Raw genomic sequence first — 18,828 nt, forward strand, 5'->3', positions numbered from 1 at the left:
TTTTACTGCTATATATAATTACTATATTCCACATACAAAGTATATTAATGTCATATATAAATATATCATACTAGCTATTGAACCCGTTCTACGCCCGGGTGGCGAGCATTTATATTGGTATATTGTCTCCATCATGGTATGTGCTGCTCCATCCTGCGTCCCCATCCTGTCATGCGCTGCTCCATCCTGCGTCCCCATCCTGTCATGTGCTGCTCCATCCTGCGTCCCCATCCTGTCATGCGCTGCTCCATCCTGCGTTCCCTTTCCTGTCATGTGCTGCTCCATCCTGCGTCCCCATCCTGTCATGCGCTGCTCCATCCTGCGTCCCCATCCTGTCATGTGCTGCTCCATCCTGCGTCCCCATCCTGTCATGCGCTGCTCCATCCTGCGTTCCCTTTCCTGTCATGCGCTGCTCCCATCCTGCGTCCCCATCCTGTCATGCGCTGCTCCCATCCTGCGTCCCCATCCTGTCATGCGCTGCTCCCATCCTGCGTCCCCATCCTGTGATGCGCTGCTCCCATCCTGTGATGCACTGCTCCCATCCTGCGTCCCCATCCTGTCATGTGCTGCTCCATCCTGCGTCCCCATCCTGTCATGCGCTGCTCCATCATGCGTCCCCATCCTGTCATGCGCTGCTGCATCCTGCGTCCCCATCCTTATGTGCTGCAGCATCCTGCGTCCCCATCCTGTCATGCGCTGCTGCATCCTGCGTCCCCATCCTTATGTGCTGCTGCATCCTGCGTCCCCATACTGTTATGTGCTGCTCCATCCTGCGTCCCCATCCTTATGTGCTGCTCCATCCTGCGTCCCCATCCTTATGTGCTGCTCCATCCTGCGTCCCCATCCTTATGTGCTGCTCCATCCTGCGTCCCCATCCTTATGTCCTGCTCCATCCTGCGTCCCCATCCTTATGTCCTGCTCCATCCTGCGTCCCCATCCTTATGTCCTGCTCCATCCTGCGTCCCCATCCTTATGTCCTGCTCCATCCTGCGTCCCCATCCTTATGTCCTGCTCCATCCTGCGTCCCCATCCTTATGTCCTGCTCCATCCTGCGTCCCCATCCTTATGTCCTGCTCCATCCTGCGTCCCCATCCTTATGTCCTGCTCCATCCTGCGTCCCCATCCTTATGTCCTGCTCCATCCTGCGTCCCCATACTGTTATGTGCTGCTCCATCCTGCGTCCCCATCCTTATGTGCTGCTCCATCCTGCGTCCCCATCCTTATGTCCTGCTCCATCCTGCGTCCCCATACTGTTATGTGCTGCTCCATCCTGCGTCCCCATCCTTATGTGCTGCTCCATCCTGCGTCCCCATCCTTATTTCCTGCTCCATCCTGCGTCCCCATCCTTATGTGCTGCTCCATCCTGCGTCCCCATCCTTATGTGCTGCTCCATCCTGCGTCCCCATCCTTATGTCCTGCTCCATCCTGCGTCCCCATCCTTATGTGCTGCTCCATCCTGCGTCCCCATCCTTATGTGCTGCTCCATCCTGCGTCCCCATCCTTATGTGCTGCTCCATCCTGCGTCCCCATCCTTATGTGCTGCTCCATCCTGCGTCCCCATCCTTATGTGCTGCTCCATCCTGCGTCCCCATCCTTATGTGCTGCTCCATCCTGCGTCCCCATCCTTGTGTGCTGCTCCATCCTGCGTCCCCATCCTTATGTCCTGCTCCATCCTGCGTCCCCATCCTTATGTGCTGCTCCATCCTGCGTCCCCATCCTTATGTGCTGCTCCATCCTGCGTCCCCATCCTTATGTGCTGCTCCATCCTGCGTCCCCATACTGCCTCTGACCCGCTCGGCGCCGAGTGCTGGGGGGCCTGAGCAGGCGGGGACACCGGCGCGCTGTGGGGGTCAGGTGCCGGTATCGCCGCCAGCTCAGGCCCCCCCAGCACTTACTATACTCACCTGTCCCCGTTCCATCGCTGAGCGCCGCCATCTTCCCGGTCTCCTGGCCGTGACTGTTCAGTCAGAGGGCGGCGCCGGCGCGCATTAAGCGCGTCATCGCGCCCTCTGAACTGAAGGCCACAGACCGAAGACCGGGAAGATGGCGCCGCTCAGCGATGGAACGGGGACAGGTGAATATAGGCAGATACTCACCCTCCTGGCGGTCCCTGCTTCTGCGGTGGAGATCGCGGTGTGTGTTCAGTGTGAACGCACACCGCGATCTCCCGGGAGCGTCGCTCTGTGAGGCCCAGACTGCGCCGGCGCTTGCGCTTGCGCAGTCTATAGAGGCTTCGGACAGAGTGACGCTCCCAGCGTTATATTATAGATTGTAGTTTACCGCAATTGATCTTAACTTATGTGCTCTCAACCATGGGAGCATGTAAATTAATTTGCCACTAAATAAATGTATGCATACCACTTCCCTCCCAAGCTCATAACAGAGACACAGTACCAGAACCCAGCTCATAACAGATACAGTACCATAACAAAGCTCATGGCAGAGATATAGCACCAGAACCAAGCTCATAACAGACACAGTACCATAACAAAACTCATGCCAGAGATATAGCACCAGAACCAAGCTCATAACAGACACAGTACCATAACAAAACTCATGCCAGAGATATAACACCCGAACCAAGCTCATAACAGATACAGTACCATAACAAAACTCATGACAGAGATATAGCACCAGAACCAAGCTCATAACAGATACAGTACCACAACAAAGCTCATGGCAGAGATATAGCACCAGAACCAAGCTCATAACAGATACAGTACCATAACAAAGCTCATGGCAGAGATATAGCACTAGAACCAAGCTCATAACAGATACAGTACCATAAGAAAGCTCATGGCAGAGATATAGCACTAGAACCAAGCTCATAACAGATACAGTACCATAACAAAACTCATGGCAGAGATATAGCACCAGAACCAAGCTTATAACAGATACAGTACCATAACAATGCTCATGGCAGAGACATAGCACCAGAACCCAGCTCATAACAGATACAGTACCATAACAAAGCTCATGGTAGAGATATAGCACCAGAACCAAGCTCATAACAGATACAGTACCACAACAAAGCTCATGGCAGAGATATAGCACCAGAACCAAGCTCATAACAGATACAGTACCATAACAAAGCTCATGGCAGAGATATAGCACCAGAACCAAGCTCATAACAGATACAGTACCATAACAAAACTCATGGCAGAGATATAGCACCAGAACAAAGCTCATAACAGATACAGTACCATAACAAAACTCATGGCAGAGATATAGCACCAGAACCAAGCTCATAACTGATACAGTACCATAACAAAGCTCATGGCAGAGATATAGCACCAGAACCAAGCTCATAACAGATACAGTACCATAACAACTCATGGCAGAGATATAGCACCAGAAACAAGCTCATAACAGATACAGTACCATAACAACTCATGGCAGAGATATAGCACCAGAAACAAGCTCATAACAGATACAGTACCATAACAAAGCTCATGGCAGATATATGGCACCAGAACCAAGCTCATAACAGATACAGTACCATAACAACTCATGGCAGAGATATAGCACCAGAACCAAGCTCATAACAGATACAGTACCATAACAACTCATGGCAGATATATGGCACCAGAACCAAGCTCATAACAGATACAGTACCATAACAAAGCTCATGGCAGAGATATAGCACTAGAACCAAGCTCATAACAGATACAGTACCATAACAAAACTCATGGCAGAGATATAGCACCAGAACCAAGCTTATAACAGATACAGTACCATAACAATGCTCATGGCAGAGACATAGCACCAGAACCCAGCTCATAACAGATACAGTACCATAACAAAGCTCATGGCAGAGATATAGCACCAGAACCAAGCTCATAACAGATACAGTACCACAACAAAGCTCATGGCAGAGATATAGCACCAGAACCAAGCTCATAACAGATACAGTACCATAACAAAGCTCATGGCAGAGATATAGCACCAGAACCAAGCTCATAACAGATACAGTACCATAACAAAACTCATGGCAGAGATATAGCACCAGAACAAAGCTCATAACAGATACAGTACCATAACAAAACTCATGGCAGAGATATAGCACCAGAACCAAGCTCATAACTGATACAGTACCATAACAAAGCTCATGGCAGAGATATAGCACCAGAACCAAGCTCATAACAGATACAGTACCATAACAACTCATGGCAGAGATATAGCACCAGAAACAAGCTCATAACAGATACAGTACCATAACAACTCATGGCAGAGATATAGCACCAGAAACAAGCTCATAACAGATACAGTACCATAACAAAGCTCATGGCAGATATATGGCACCAGAACCAAGCTCATAACAGATACAGTACCATAACAACTCATGGCAGAGATATAGCACCAGAACCAAGCTCATAACAGATACAGTACCATAACAACTCATGGCAGATATATGGCACCAGAACCAAGCTCATAACAGATACAGTACCATAACAAAGCTCATGGCAGAGATATAGCACCAGAAACAAGCTCATAACAGATACAGTACCATAACAAAACTCATGGCAGAGATATAGCACCAGAACCAAGCTCATAATAGATACAGTGCCATAACAAAGGTCATGGCAGATAAATAGCACCAGAACCAAGCTCATAACAGATATAGTACCATAACAAAGCTCATGGCAGAGATATAGCACCAGAACCAAGCTCATAATAGATACAGTACCATAACAAAGCTCATGGCAGAGATATAGCACCAGAACCAAGCTCATGACCAAGATACAGCACAAGATCCAAGCATGGTAAACAAATTGTTTCAGAACCAAGTTCATAGCATATATAACAATGTACCAAGTTCATGCACAGTACATTAGATATTCATAACCAAGTTGATAACTTATATGCAGTATCAAATCCAAACACACTGCATAGTGTCATAAGCAAGCTAATGACATAAGTACAGATCCATAACAAATCTACTTAGAGTACTAAGCATATAAAATAATCACAGTACCAGACTAAAACTTTTAGCAAGAATACAGCATTATAACCAAGCTCGTCATATAATTACAGTACTATAAGCAAGTTAAAACCTGATATACAATCCCAGAACCAAGCACAATGCATAAATACAGTACAAGCACCAAGCTATTAAAAATAAACAGCAGAACTAAGCTCAAACATACTGTACCTTAGCCAATCTCATTAAATCCATAATGCATCAGAATAATGAATACAGTACTTGAGGCAAGCTGATAACATAAATACAGAACCAGTAACAGGCATGCTGCATAAATACTGTGCAAAACCATAACATTTACAGAACACCAAGCTGGGCTCATAGCATGAACAGAGTCCCGGTTTCACTCTCAAAATATGCATTTAGAACCAATGTCATTACAGCATTTTATTAACAACATAACAACCAAAGACACATGATATATACTGCACCAAAGGCAAGCTCATAAGACAAATACAGCACCGGAACCAAGCACAGTGCATAAATACAGCACCGGAACCTAACGCATTGCATAAATACAGCACCAGAACCAAGCACAGTGCATAAATACAGCATCGGAACCAAGCACAGTGCATAAATACAGCACCAGAACCAAACACAGTGCATAAATACAGAATCGGAACCAAACACCGTGCATAAATACAGCACCAGAACCAAACACCGTGCATAAATACAGCAGCAGAACCAAGCACAGTGCATAAATACAGCATCGGAACCAAGCACAGTGCATAAATACAGCACCAGAACCAAACACAGTGCGTAAATACAGCACCAGAACCAAACACAGTGCGTAAATACAGAATCGGAACCAAACACCGTGCATAAATACAGCACCGGAACCAAACACAGTGCATAAATACAGCACCAGAACCAAACACAGTGCGTAAATACAGAATCGGAACCAAACACAGTGCATAAATACAGCACCGGAACCAAACACCGTGCAGAAATACAGCACCGGAACCAAACACCGTGCATAAATACAGCACCGGAACCAAACACAGTGCATAAATACAGCACCTGAACGCAGGAATCCTGGACTATTCTAGTTTGGAATAGAACTACTGGAATTACCGAACTGTTAGTTGCCAGATGGATGACATTTCTTGTACTTATTTATGTCCGTGTATAGGAGGTAAGTCAGTCTCTTTCTACCTTATTACTTTGTATATCTTGCAGACGTGTTCCTTTTCACTGTACAGATCCCATCTCATCTGTCACTCTCTTTACTCTGCAGTTTCTATATTCTCGTGGACTGTTAATCGATCTACTGATAAAATCCAATGTCAGCCGCTACACAGAATTCAAGAACGTCACCCGAATCCTCACTTACCACCACGATAAGATAGAGCAGGTTAGTTACTGGCAGTAGTAGCCGTCAGGTCGGTGAAGCAAGAATAAGGAAAGTCAGAATTCATCGAAATGATCCATTGTAACGCGGGATGTCCCCTCTCCCGGTAGGTGCCGTGTTCTCGCGCCGACGTCTTCTCCAGCAAACAGCTGTCTATGATCGAGAAGAGAACGCTGATGAAATTCCTGACCTTCTGTGCAGACTACGAGCAACATCCAGAAGAATATCAAGGTACCGTCCAATGTGGAACAATCTCTCATCACTAGATCTATTGCTCTAAGATCTGATGTCTGTTTCCTATCCATTGATTAGAGATCAGGGAATTCATTCACAGTCCCCTGGTCCTGGCACAGATTCCTGTGTGTGGCACGCCGCAATGATGGCGTTTCTGGGATCCAGGCAGATAAATGGAAGTTCTGTACCTGGCAGGGCTTCTGTGCAGTGCCCGCGGACTACTGTACCTGGCAGGGCTTCTGTGCAGTGACCACGGGCTACTGTACCAGCAGCGCTTCTGTGCAGTGACCACTGGCTACTGTACCAGCAGCGCTTCTGTGCAGTGACCACGGGCTACTATACCAGCAGAGCTTCTGGGCAGTGGCCACGAGCCTCTGATATGACCGTTTGACCAGTATCTGTGAATCAATTCACTCATCTTTTCAATTTATTTGACATGAAGCTTTTTGTGGGAAAACACTTAACTTCTTATCCTCAAGTGACAGCCAGACCTGGTATGATGAATGCATTGCCCTTTTATATCTGCTCGGCCCCTTTTTTCTGCTCGGCCCCTTTTTTCTGCTCGGCCCCTTTTTTCTGCTCGGCCCATTTTTTTCCTGCTGCTCGGCCCATTTTTTTCCTGCTGCTCGGCCCATTTTTTTCCTGCTGCTCGGCCCCTTTTTTTTCTGCTGCTTGGCCCCTTTTTTTTCTGCTGCTCTGCCCCTTTTCTCTGCTCGGCTCTTTTTTTTCCTCTTTGTCACTTTTCTTGGCAGGTATCGCTCTGCCTGTATTGTATGAACATGTTAGCCGGATGCCTGTATTATTGGTCCTAGTCTTTAGAGTAGTCGTGCAGCTGATGTTGTTGATGCAGCTTTGTGTGTGTTCGGAGTAGAGAACATAATGTGAATGTCGCTGTTTCCCGCACAGATCACAAGGAGTCCACTTTTTCCGAGTTTCTCCAGTGTAAGCGGTTATCTCCCAGTCTGCAGCACTTTGTCCTCTGCTCCATTGCGATGGTGTCTAAATCCACAAGCACCGTAGACGGGCTGAAGGCGACACAACACTTCCTGCGCTGCCTCGGCCGCTACGGCAATACTCCTTTCTTGTTTCACATGTACGGTCTTGGAGAGATCCCTCAGTGCTTCTGCAGGTGAGTGCGAAAGACGAAACGCACCCTTGATTGTATGCAATGGCCCCCGGCACCAGGGTCCTCACCGGAGCTGCCGGAAACGTCATCTGCATCTCTGCCTCCTCACAAATGTATGGATGTGATACTTCTCACATATGAGGCTTTGTTACAGGTTTATCCAGTCTGTCAGCGCAGCATTATCTTCGCCTCTCATCTATCAATGCAGAAGTAAGAGATGCCGGAGGACCCCTTTAATGCCCTTGTACCTCCACTGTACATGTATGTCAGACAGTGTGCGGGTGTTACATAGCCGGCTTCCATTAGTAGCAGCAGGAAATGGAGCTGGCTCCGATCGCTGCTGTTGAGCCGCTTAAATGCCGCAATCAGTCTAAGGCTATGTGCACACGTCAGAATTTTCTGCAGAATTTTCCTGAACAAAACCGGACTTTTCCTGCAGGAAATCCTCATGCGTTTTTTTTCGCGTTTTGCTTGAGTTTTTTGCACATTTTTTCCAGAGCTTCCCTTTGCATTAAATAGCAGCAAAAACACGCAAACTTAATGAACATGCTGCGTTTTTTACTGCAATGCATTTTTTTCGCGGAAAAAACCACATCATGTGCACAAAAATTGCAGAATGCATTAAAAATGATAAGATGCTTATGTATGCGTTTTTTAAGCTTTTTTTACGCTTAAAACGGCTGAAAAAATGCGAAACAAAACTAGGAAAATCCTGAATGTGTGCACATAGTCTGACGGTGGCGCGGTGTATTCCTGGTGGGATTTCCACTCTGGTCCCCATCACCCACCTTCTACAATGCGTCTGCAGGGTCCACATCTCTCGGCTTCGTAAGAGACGGTTTCTCCTATATGCTACAAATATATAGGACAAGTGACCGGACGATCACAGGCTGGATTCTCTAGAGCGACCATCACATAAAGAGAAACAAGCTGTTCTTATCGCCGCGCTTTTCCATAGTTACAAATATAGAAGTTAACGAATATCATTTTCTGTGTCACTGCGTCCTGAAAAGTCCGATCTATATAAATATACATTTTTAATCTGCGGCGTAAATGTTGAAAGAGAAAAAAAAAATGTTTTTCTTTTTCAGTCGCTGCATCTCTGCCAAAAAAAAAAGCCATAAAATCCTCAAGTCAAAATTCTGTCAATAAAAACAGCAGCTCAGCGCTTAGAAAACAAGTGTTCACACGGCTCCATCGACAAAAAATAGAAACGATAGGAATGTCACATTGTGACAAAGTAAATATTTTATTTTCAGAGATACAAATTTTTTTACCCAAACTAGGAGAAAAGAACGTTATAACTTTGGTGTCACCGTAATCGCAGCGACCTGAAGAATCCTGCGACCAGATCACTTTTACTGCACAATGACCCCAAACACATAAATCCCAAGAACGGGGCAGATTGTGTTTTTGTCGTCATTTTCACCCACTTGTTGTTTTTTTTCCCCCATTGTTCTGAACATTATTTGCTAAAGTAATTTGTGTCATTCAAAACTAAAACTCCTTCCACACAAATTGAGCCTCGTACGGGTTTGTCAGCAAAATAATACTAAAGTTAGGACACTTGGAATAAAGGGAGAAAAAAACGAGTGTGCAAAAAATAAAAAATTGCCGGGTTATGAAGGGGGAACATTTAGTGTAAAGCACAGATTCTTCCCTTAGGTGGTATCTGACATCCCACAATGCACTGTGCTCTGCTCCCACAACCTAGACCAGTATCCTCTGTAAGATTATTAGGAGGCTGCGGAGATGGAACTGCTGCAACCTGAGAGCCAACAGGAAAGCAGCAGAATGCTGAGTGCAGGTTTGGCTGTGACTGGAGTATCATAGAATGGTAGAGTTGGAAGGGACCTCTTGGGTCGTCTGCTCCGACCCCCTGCTCAAAGCGGGAGTCACTAAACCATCCCAGACAGATGTCTGTCCAGCCTCTGGAGTACAGGTGGGCAGATGACACCGTGCAGGTGCCCTGCGAACAGCAGCTCCAGTGTGATGGGGAATAGTTCTGCTCCGCTGCTCTGTGATTGGAAAGTCTCTGTGAGCTGCTGATACATGGAAGAGAAGTGTCAGAGATTAATGTGGAGATGAACGCTGGAGCCGCTGCCTCTACATCGTGTTACATCCTGTATTATACTCCAGAGCTGTGCTCAGTATTCTGCTGGTGCAGTCACTGTGTACATACATTACATTACTGATCCTGAGTTACATCCTGTATTATACTCCAGAGCTGTGCTCAGTATTCTGCTGGTGCAGTCACTGTGTACATACATTACTGATCCTGAGTTACATCCTGTATTATCCTCCAGAGCTGTGCTCAGTATTCTGCTGGTGCAGTCACTGTGTACATACATTACATTACTGATCCTGAGTTACATCCTGTATTATACCCCAGAGCTGCACTCACTATTCTGCTGGTGCAGTCACTGTGTACATACATTACATTACTGATCCTGAGTTACATCCTGTATTATACTCCAGAGCTGCACTCACTATTCTGCTGGTGCAGTCACTGTGTACATACATTGAGTTACATCCTGTATTATACCCCAGAGCTGCACTCACTTTTCTGCTGGTGCAGTCACTGTGTACATACATTACATTACTGATCCTGAGTTACATCCTGTATTATACTCCAGAGCTGCACTCACTATTCTGCTGGTGCAGTCACTGTGTACATACATTACATTACTGATCCTGAGTTACCTCCTGTATTATACTCCAGAGCTGCACTCACTATTCTGCTGGTGCAGTCACTGTGTACATACATTACATTACTGATCCTGAGTTACATCCTGTATTATACCCCAGAGCTGCACTCACTATTCTGCTGGTGCAGTCACTGTGTACATACATTACATTACTGATCCTGAGTTACATCCTGTATTATACTCCAGAGCTGCACTCACTATTCTGCTGGTGCAGTCACTGTGTACATACATTACATTACTGATCCTGAGTTACATCCTGTATTATACCCCAGAGCTGCACTCACTTTTTTGCTGGTGCAGTCACTGTGTACATACATTACATTACTGATCCTGAGTTACATCCTGTATTATACCCCAGAGCTGCACTCACTATTCTGCTGGTGCAGTCACTGTGTACATACATTACATTACTGATCCTGAGTTACATCCTGTATTATACTCCAGAGCTGCACTCACTATTCTGCTGGTGTTTTCTTTATCAGACTAGTGCACACAGTTTGCACCTTCTTCACCAGACTCTTTATGACTTTTATACAATGAGATGTTTTGCTGCTTCAGTAATTGCTCTAGTCACGTCCAAAGCTGCAATGACTGTTCATCCGTGCAGGGGCAGAGTTCCTCCGCATCGTGTTCAGGTGTGCTCTCCCCTGTATAGGACCTTTTCTTGCTGTTGAGCGGAGGTCTCTGTGCACATTGGTCTCGGGTGATTTCTCCTGTTTATCTGTCATTTTAAAGGTATAATCCGTCCATCATGGTGGTGAACGCTGCACCTGATCGCTGGTCGGACCGCTGCTCCGGCATCAAACCCAATCCCCCCTAACTCTGATTTCACCTCAAAATGATATTTTGCAGTCCGGAATGTGACACGTCTGAGCGTTTTATCGCCGCGCGGTAATGAGGAATATTTCTGGCGATTGTTTAGTATGTATAGTAAAGTGTTGAGCGCGGCGTCCATACATCATCCCTCCGCGCCGTTATCTGCAGCTTATCAGAACAAGGTGTCGTTTTGCGGGTGATTTCTAGCCGCCGTCCCACATTCCATTTTAATGTAAACCTCTTAAGCGATTCTCGCGGCCGGTTCCTCCGCGTGTTCTCATCAAGGCCTCTGTTATATATGGCGCGCATACATATTTATGGGAATGATCCAAAGACATTTGGAAGTCACATCCTGCGCCTCATCAGAGGCTTTACTGCATAAACAGAGGCCAAAAGTGTCGGCTTTACCGCAAACGTCTGGTCGACATTTACCCTTCGCCCCATTTAAGACGGCGCAGGGGGAGCAGAACTCGCCGGATTTATTAGACAGGTCTACAATTTTCTAATACTTTTGATTCAATTCCTCACCTTTCCAAGATCTCTGCTTGCTGTCAGTGAATCTGTCCTCCAGATGAGGGCTTGGTCTCCAGACTGTTACAATGTATCAGTGCAGGTAAAATGTGACAAAGCGTCAGAGATTTGTGCTTTTATGTTTCCAGACTACATGCAATTGTAGCGATGCTCCGGCTACAAGACGCTCGAGGTTCTCATCTCCTGGATGCATCAGTGTTTCCATTCATTGACAGCAAGCAGAAAACGTAGGATGATTAAGAGTTTGAATGTTGGGTGTCGGGCAGAGATCTTAGCTGCTGCTATCGCACCTTGCACAGTGTGCAATCAGGTAGGAGAGTATGCCTAAAACCACTTTAAAGGGGTCCACTCTCACAAAATGTATCTTTAACACGTAGCTATTCTTCTATAAATTCTTTGATTTGTTGGAGTCCCTTAAACGCTCTGTAGGTACAAATCCAGGTCGTGAGACCCCCACCAATCGCCCAGCCCACCTGTGTTGGCAATGAAAGGTCTATTGGTCTTTTTATGGCCAGTGAAAGCCCCCTGCAGATCCCGGGATGTACTGCACCTGGGGCAGCCCACTATGCACGGGTTTTAACTTGCAACATTTGCCATACACTGTACGATGAATTGCGCACTGCATGTTGGGGTCGGGCTCGGGAGCTGAGCCTGCTCCATACAGCGCAGGCCCTGGCTGTGTTGTACAGCTGGCACCCAAGTCTTAAGAACATCGCAGTTTAATCGTTTTAGATGTCGTTGAATTCAAGAAGGTGGAAATAGGGGAGTTGTCTGTTCTGATACCCTTTGTCCCATTCCTCTCATGGTGGCTACTGAATTCCTCCGTGTCGGCCATGATCGGGCTTCATAAGACTTGGGCACCATATTGTGAGTCGTAGAAACAGTCAGGTGATCGTCGGCACATTGAGGGGTTTCTCCTCTGTGTGTTCAAACAAGGAGATGGAGAAGGGGGCTGGCTTGGCTATTAGTGCGCCCCCTTCACATACAGAATGGATGATGGCGGTACAGGAAACATTTTGGCTGAAGACTGGGGGATCTTTTTTTTGGAAGTTGAACCCTTGAAAGCTTTTCTTACCAAAATCTGGAGCTTTTATGTCTTGGTGTTTTGGTAGGCATGCCAGGAATTACAGTTCGGACCCCATGGATTTTTAGGTGGCGCCCCCTAGAAGCTTAGGTTGTGTCGGTCTGTATTTCTGGACCCTGCAGACATTCCTACTTTTTGGGACCAGTCTCCTCCTCGGTTGCCCTGGAGTGCAGAGTCCAGCCGAGGGGAGTTTGTCTCCTCACCGGAGGATGCGCTGCGGGGAGCAGGGACGATCTATCATTGTGATGCCGGCTCTGCCATGATGGATGGATAGATTGAGAAAGTAACTCAATAATCTTCATTTTCTTTGCAGGTTATTCACAGATCATTGAGCATTATCGTTAATAAAGCGCCTGTGTCCTTGGTGCTCGCGCTGCAGGAAAAGTCACTGTAATCTTACTAGAACCGTCCTGCACTGATCCCAGCTCTGCACCCTCGCAGTCATGGCCTCCACCTGCAGATCGCCGGGGAGGGGGCTGCGAAACCTGCGCTCCCAATGTGGCTGGAATCTGTGCTTTCTAGAGGGCTTTTGAACAGTCTCCGAGCATTGTTACCCCCACACCGCGGAGGTGCTAAACGCTCGTCCCCCTCCTGATTACACCCAAGTGTATAAGGCTACTTTCACACTTCCATCTTTTTATATCCGTCACAATGCGTTGTTTTGGGAAAAAAACGCATCCTGCAAATGTGCCCGCAGGATGCGATTTTTCCCCATAGATTTGTATTGCCGACGGATCGCGACATATGGCCACACGTCGCGTCCGTCGTGCACTTGATGCGTCGGTATTTGGCAGACCATCACAGCGAAAAAGCGTTTCCTTGAACGTTTTTCCGTACGGCGTGTCCTGCATTTTAAACTGCGTATGCGCGGCCAGAACTCTGCCCCCCTCACTGGGAGTTTACTATGGGCAGCGGACGCATTGAAACACTGTGTCCGCTGCCCACGTTGTGCAGAAAATCACCACTGTCCGTCGGTATGTTGTGCCGACGCTTTGTGACAGCCCCGTACCGACAGAAGTGTGAAAGAAGCCTAAAGGTTTGGCGGTTTCCAAAAATGAAATGTACATTTGGAAACTTGAGTCAAAATCCCTCTGCACTTCCTGATTGTAAGTCACGATGAGTACAGAATCAGTAATGTATGTACACAATGACTGCACCAGCAGAATAGTGAGTGCAGCTCTGGAGTATAATACCGGATGTAACTCAGGATCAGTAATATAATGTATGTACACAGTGACTGCACCAGCAGAATAGTGAGTGCAGCTCTGGAGTATAATACAGGATGTAACTCAGGATCAGTAATGTAATGTAAGCACACAGTGACTGCACCAGCAGAATAGTGAGTGCAGCTCTGGGGTATAATACAGGATGTAACTCAGGATCAGTAATGTAATGTATGTACACAGTGATTGCACCAGCAGAATAATGAGTGCAGCTCTGGGGTATAATACAGGATGTAACTCAGGATCAGTAATGTAATGTATGTACACAGTGACTGCACCAGCAGAATAGTGAGTGCAGCTCTGGAGTATAATACAGGAGGTAACTCAGGATCAGTAATGTAATGTATGTACACAATGACTGCACCAGCAGAATAGTGAGTGCAGCTCTGGAGTATAATACCGGATGTAACTCAGGATCAGTAATATAATGTATGTACACAGTGACTGCACCAGCAGAATAGTGAGTGCAGCTCTGGAGTATAATACAGGATGTAACTCAGGATCAGTAATGTAATGTAAGCACGCAGTGACTGCACCAGCAGAATAGTGAGCGCAGCTCTGGAGTATAATACAGGATGTAACTCAGGATCAGTAATGTAATGTATGTACACAGTGACTGCACCAGCAGAATAGTGAGCGCAGCTCTGGAGTATAATACAGGATGTAACTCAGGATCAGTAATGTAATGTATGTACACAGTGACTGCACCAGCAGAATAGTGAGTGCAGCTCTGGAGTATAATACAGGATGTAACTCAGGATCAGTAATGTAATGTATGTACACAGTGACTGCACCAGCAGAATAGTGAGTGCAGCTCTGGAGTATAATACCGGATGTAACTCAGGATCAGTAATGTAATGTATGTACACAGTGACTGCACCAGCAGAATAGTGAGTGCAGCTCTGGGGTATAATACCGGATGTAACTCAGGATCAGTAATGTAATGTATGTACACAGTGACTGCACCAGCAGAATAGTGAGTGCAGCTCTGGGGTATAATATCGGATGTAACTCAGGATCAGTAATGTAATGTATGTACACAGTGACTGCACCAGCAGAATAGTGAGTGCAGCTCTGGAGTATACTTATACTGAATTATCTCCTATATTAATGTATGCACACGCTGTTTCCAGTTATTCTCCATTATTGGAGAAGTTTTTCTTACATCTTTTTTCCCCGATAATCCGGAGGTTACTCATCCCTCAGTCCTGGTAATTCCTTTTTCCTGGCCTTTTCCTGGATCTGCGGCAGTGATGTGATGCAGTATAACATCCTGATCCAGTCTTTCTTTATCCCTCGTGACTCGCTGAAGTTCAGCACAATTGACCGTCTGTAGATTAAAGAGGGCAGAGTCGCCCGAAACCCGTCTTGCCACGCCGTCAAAAATAATCTGCCGGAGTAATGTATTGAGTCAGGGTATCTTGCGCCTTCCGGCATCTGTCTCCTCTGATCTCTCCCTGAGGCTCCGACGTTCGTGTGTAAGATTCATCTCCAGCAAAAATCCATATCTATCTATAGAGGCTGCGGGGTCTCGGCCAGGCGGGAGTCGTTCACATTGTCTTCAGCGAGGACGATGGAGGCCATGCGATGGACGGAGACGTGGATATCAGCACTGAATATTCATCTAATTAAAAATAAAAATGGTTCACAGTAAAATTGCTTTAATTTGTCATCGATAGATGCCGTATTATGCAATGTTCTGGAGTATTGGATGGTCTTAAGAGTGAAAAAGCCTCTCAATTTAAGGCCGGTTTCACACGTCAGTGGCTCCGGTACGTGTGGTGACAGTTTCCTCACGTACCGGAGACACTGACTCATGTAGACATGTTAAAATCAATGTGTCCCTGCACATGTCAGCGTGTTTTCACGGACCGTGTCCGTTTGGAAAACACGGAGACATGTCAGTGTTCGTGGGAGCGCATGGATCACACACACCCATTCAAGTCAATGGGTCCGTGTAAAACACGTACCGCACACAGATGTTGTCCGTGTGCAGTGCAGGAGACAGCGCTACTGTAAGCGCTGTCCCCCCCAGCGTGTGGTGCTGAAGCCCCATTCATCCCTTCTTCCCAGCAGCGTTTGCTGGAGAGAAGGAATTAATAATCTTTTTTTTTTATTTATTTTTGTTTTTAAAATAAAGTTACCGGTAATCTGCCCCCTCCCACCCGCTGTGCGCCTCCCCCCCGCTGGCATTAAAATGCTTACCCAGCTCCCTCGGCGCTTACATCCTCTCCGCGTCGCTGCTTGTGCTGTATGAGCGGTCACGTGGTGCTGCACATTACAGTGATGAATATGCGTCTCCACCTCCCATAGGGGGGGCGCCGGGCACTGACTGCAGGGGAGTAGGGAGGGACTAATCAGACTGTGGACGTCGCTGATTGGTCGCGGTAGCCATGACAGGCAGCTGCCGAGACCAAACAGCGACTTGGATTTCCATCACAGGCAGAGGCCGCGACCTATGAATATCTGTGACAGACAGACGGAAGTGAACCTTGGACAATTATACAGTAGATACATATATATATATATATATATATATATATATGTATGTATATATATATATATATATATATATATATATATATATTACAGACCAATAGTTTGGACACACCTACTCATTTAAAGATTTGTCTGTATTTTCATGACCATGAAGATTGTACATTCACACTGAAGGCATCAAAACTATGAATTAACACATGTGGAATTATATGCTTAACAAAAAAAGTGAAACAACTGAAGATATGTCTTATATTCTAGGTTCTTCAAAGTAGCCACCTTTTGCTTTGATGACTGCTTTGCACACTCTTGGCATTCTACATAGTAACATAGTTAGTAAGGCCGAAAAAAGACATTTGTCCATCCAGTTCAGCCTATATTCCATCATAATAAATCCCCAGATCTACGTCCTTCTACAGAACCTAATAATTGTATGATACAATATTGTTCTGCTCCAGGAAGACATCCAGGCCTCTCTTGAACCCCTCGACTGAGTTCGCCATCACCACCTCCTCAGGCAAGCAATTCCAAATTCTCATCGCCCTAACAGTAAAGAATCCTCTTCTATGTTGGTGGAAAAACCTTCTCTCCTCCAGACGCAAAGAATGCCCCCTTGTGCCCGTCACCTTCCTTGGTATAAACAGATCCTCAGCGAGATATTTGTATTGTCCCCTTATATACTTATACATGGTTATTAGATCGCCCCTCAGTCGTCTGTTTTCTAGACTAAATAATCCTAATTTCGCTAATCTATCTGGGTATTGTAGTTCTCCCATCCCCTTTATTAATTTTGTTGCCCTCCTTTGTACTCTCTCTAGTTCCATTATATCCTTCCTGAGCACCGGTGCCCAGAACTGGACTCAGTACTCCATGTGCGGTCTAACTAGGGATTTGTACAGAGGCAGTATAATGCTCTCATCATGTGTATCCAGACCTCTTTTAATGCACCCCATGATCCTGTTTGCCTTGGCAGCTGCTGCCTGGCACTGGCTGCTCCAGGTAAGTTTATCATTAACTAGGATCCCCAAGTCCTTCTCCCTGTCAGATTTACCCAGTGGTTTCCCGTTCAGTGTGTAATGGTGACATTGATTCCTTCTTCCCATGTGTATAACCTTACATTTATCATTGTTAAACCTCATCTGCCACCTTTCAGCCCAAGTTTCCAACTTATCCAGATCCATCTGTAGCAGAATACTATCTTCTCTTGTATTAACTGCTTTACATAGTTTTGTATCATCTGCAAATATCGATATTTTACTGTGTAAACCTTCTACCAGATCATTAATGAATATGTTGAAGAGAACAGGTCCCAATACTGACCCCTGCGGTACCCCACTGGTCACAGCGACCCAGTTAGAGACTATACCATTTATAACCACCCTCTGCTTTCTATCACTAAGCCAGTTACTAACCCATTTACACACATTTTCCCCCAGACCAAGCATTCTCATTTTGTGTACCAACCTCTTGTGCGGCACGGTATCAAACGCTTTGGAAAAATCGAGATATACCACGTCCAATGACTCACCGTGGTCCAGCCTATAGCTTACCTCTTCATAAAAACTGATTAGATTGGTTTGACAGGAGCGATTTCTCATAAACCCATGCTGATATGGAGTTAAACAGTTATTCTCATTGAGATAATCCAGAATAACATCCCTCAGAAACCCTTCAAATATTTTACCAACAATAGAGGTTAGACTTACTGGCCTATAATTTCCAGGTTCACTTTTAGAGCCCTTTTTGAATATTGGCACCACATTTGCTATGCGCCAGTCCTGCGGAACAGACCCTGTCGCTATAGAGTCCCTAAAAATAAGAAATAATGGTTTATCTATTACATTACTTAGTTCTCTTAGTACTCGTGGGTGTATGCCATCCGGACCCGGAGATTTATCTATTTTAATCTTATTTAGCCGGTTTCGCACCTCTTCTTGGGTTAGATTGGTGACCCTTAATATAGGGTTTTCATTGTTTCTTGGGATTTCACCTAGCATTTCATTTTCCACCGTGAATCCCGTGGAGAAGAAGGTGTTTAATATGTTAGCTTTTTCCTCATCTACAACCATTCTTTCCTCACTATTTTTTAAGGGGCCTACATTTTCAGTTTTTATTCTTTTACTATTGATATAGTTGAAGAACAGTTTGGGATTAGTTTTACTCTCCTTAGCAATGTGCTTCTCTGTTTCCTTTTTGGCAGCTTTAATTAGTTTTTTAGATAAAGTATTTTTCTCCCTATAGTTTTTTAGAGCTTCAATGGTGCCATCCTGCTTTAGTA

At 45.8% G+C, this 18,828-nt stretch overlaps 1 protein-coding gene across 1 annotated transcript in view; it reads left to right on the top strand.

Annotated features, from left to right (window-relative positions):
* Positions 1 to 18,828, top strand: part of CHM (CHM Rab escort protein) — a 125,169-nt gene that overhangs the window by 51,861 nt on the left and 54,480 nt on the right. Inside the window, exons 6-8 of the mRNA XM_069746103.1 lie at positions 6,219 to 6,335; positions 6,443 to 6,563; positions 7,473 to 7,695. Coding sequence (XP_069602204.1) covers positions 6,219 to 6,335; positions 6,443 to 6,563; positions 7,473 to 7,695 — 461 coding nt within the window. The remainder of the gene's footprint in view (positions 1 to 6,218; positions 6,336 to 6,442; positions 6,564 to 7,472; positions 7,696 to 18,828) is intronic.

The sequence above is a fragment of the Ranitomeya imitator genome, chromosome 2, assembly GCF_032444005.1.
Source record: "Ranitomeya imitator isolate aRanImi1 chromosome 2, aRanImi1.pri, whole genome shotgun sequence".
In the NCBI taxonomy this organism is placed as follows: domain Eukaryota; kingdom Metazoa; phylum Chordata; class Amphibia; order Anura; family Dendrobatidae; genus Ranitomeya; species Ranitomeya imitator.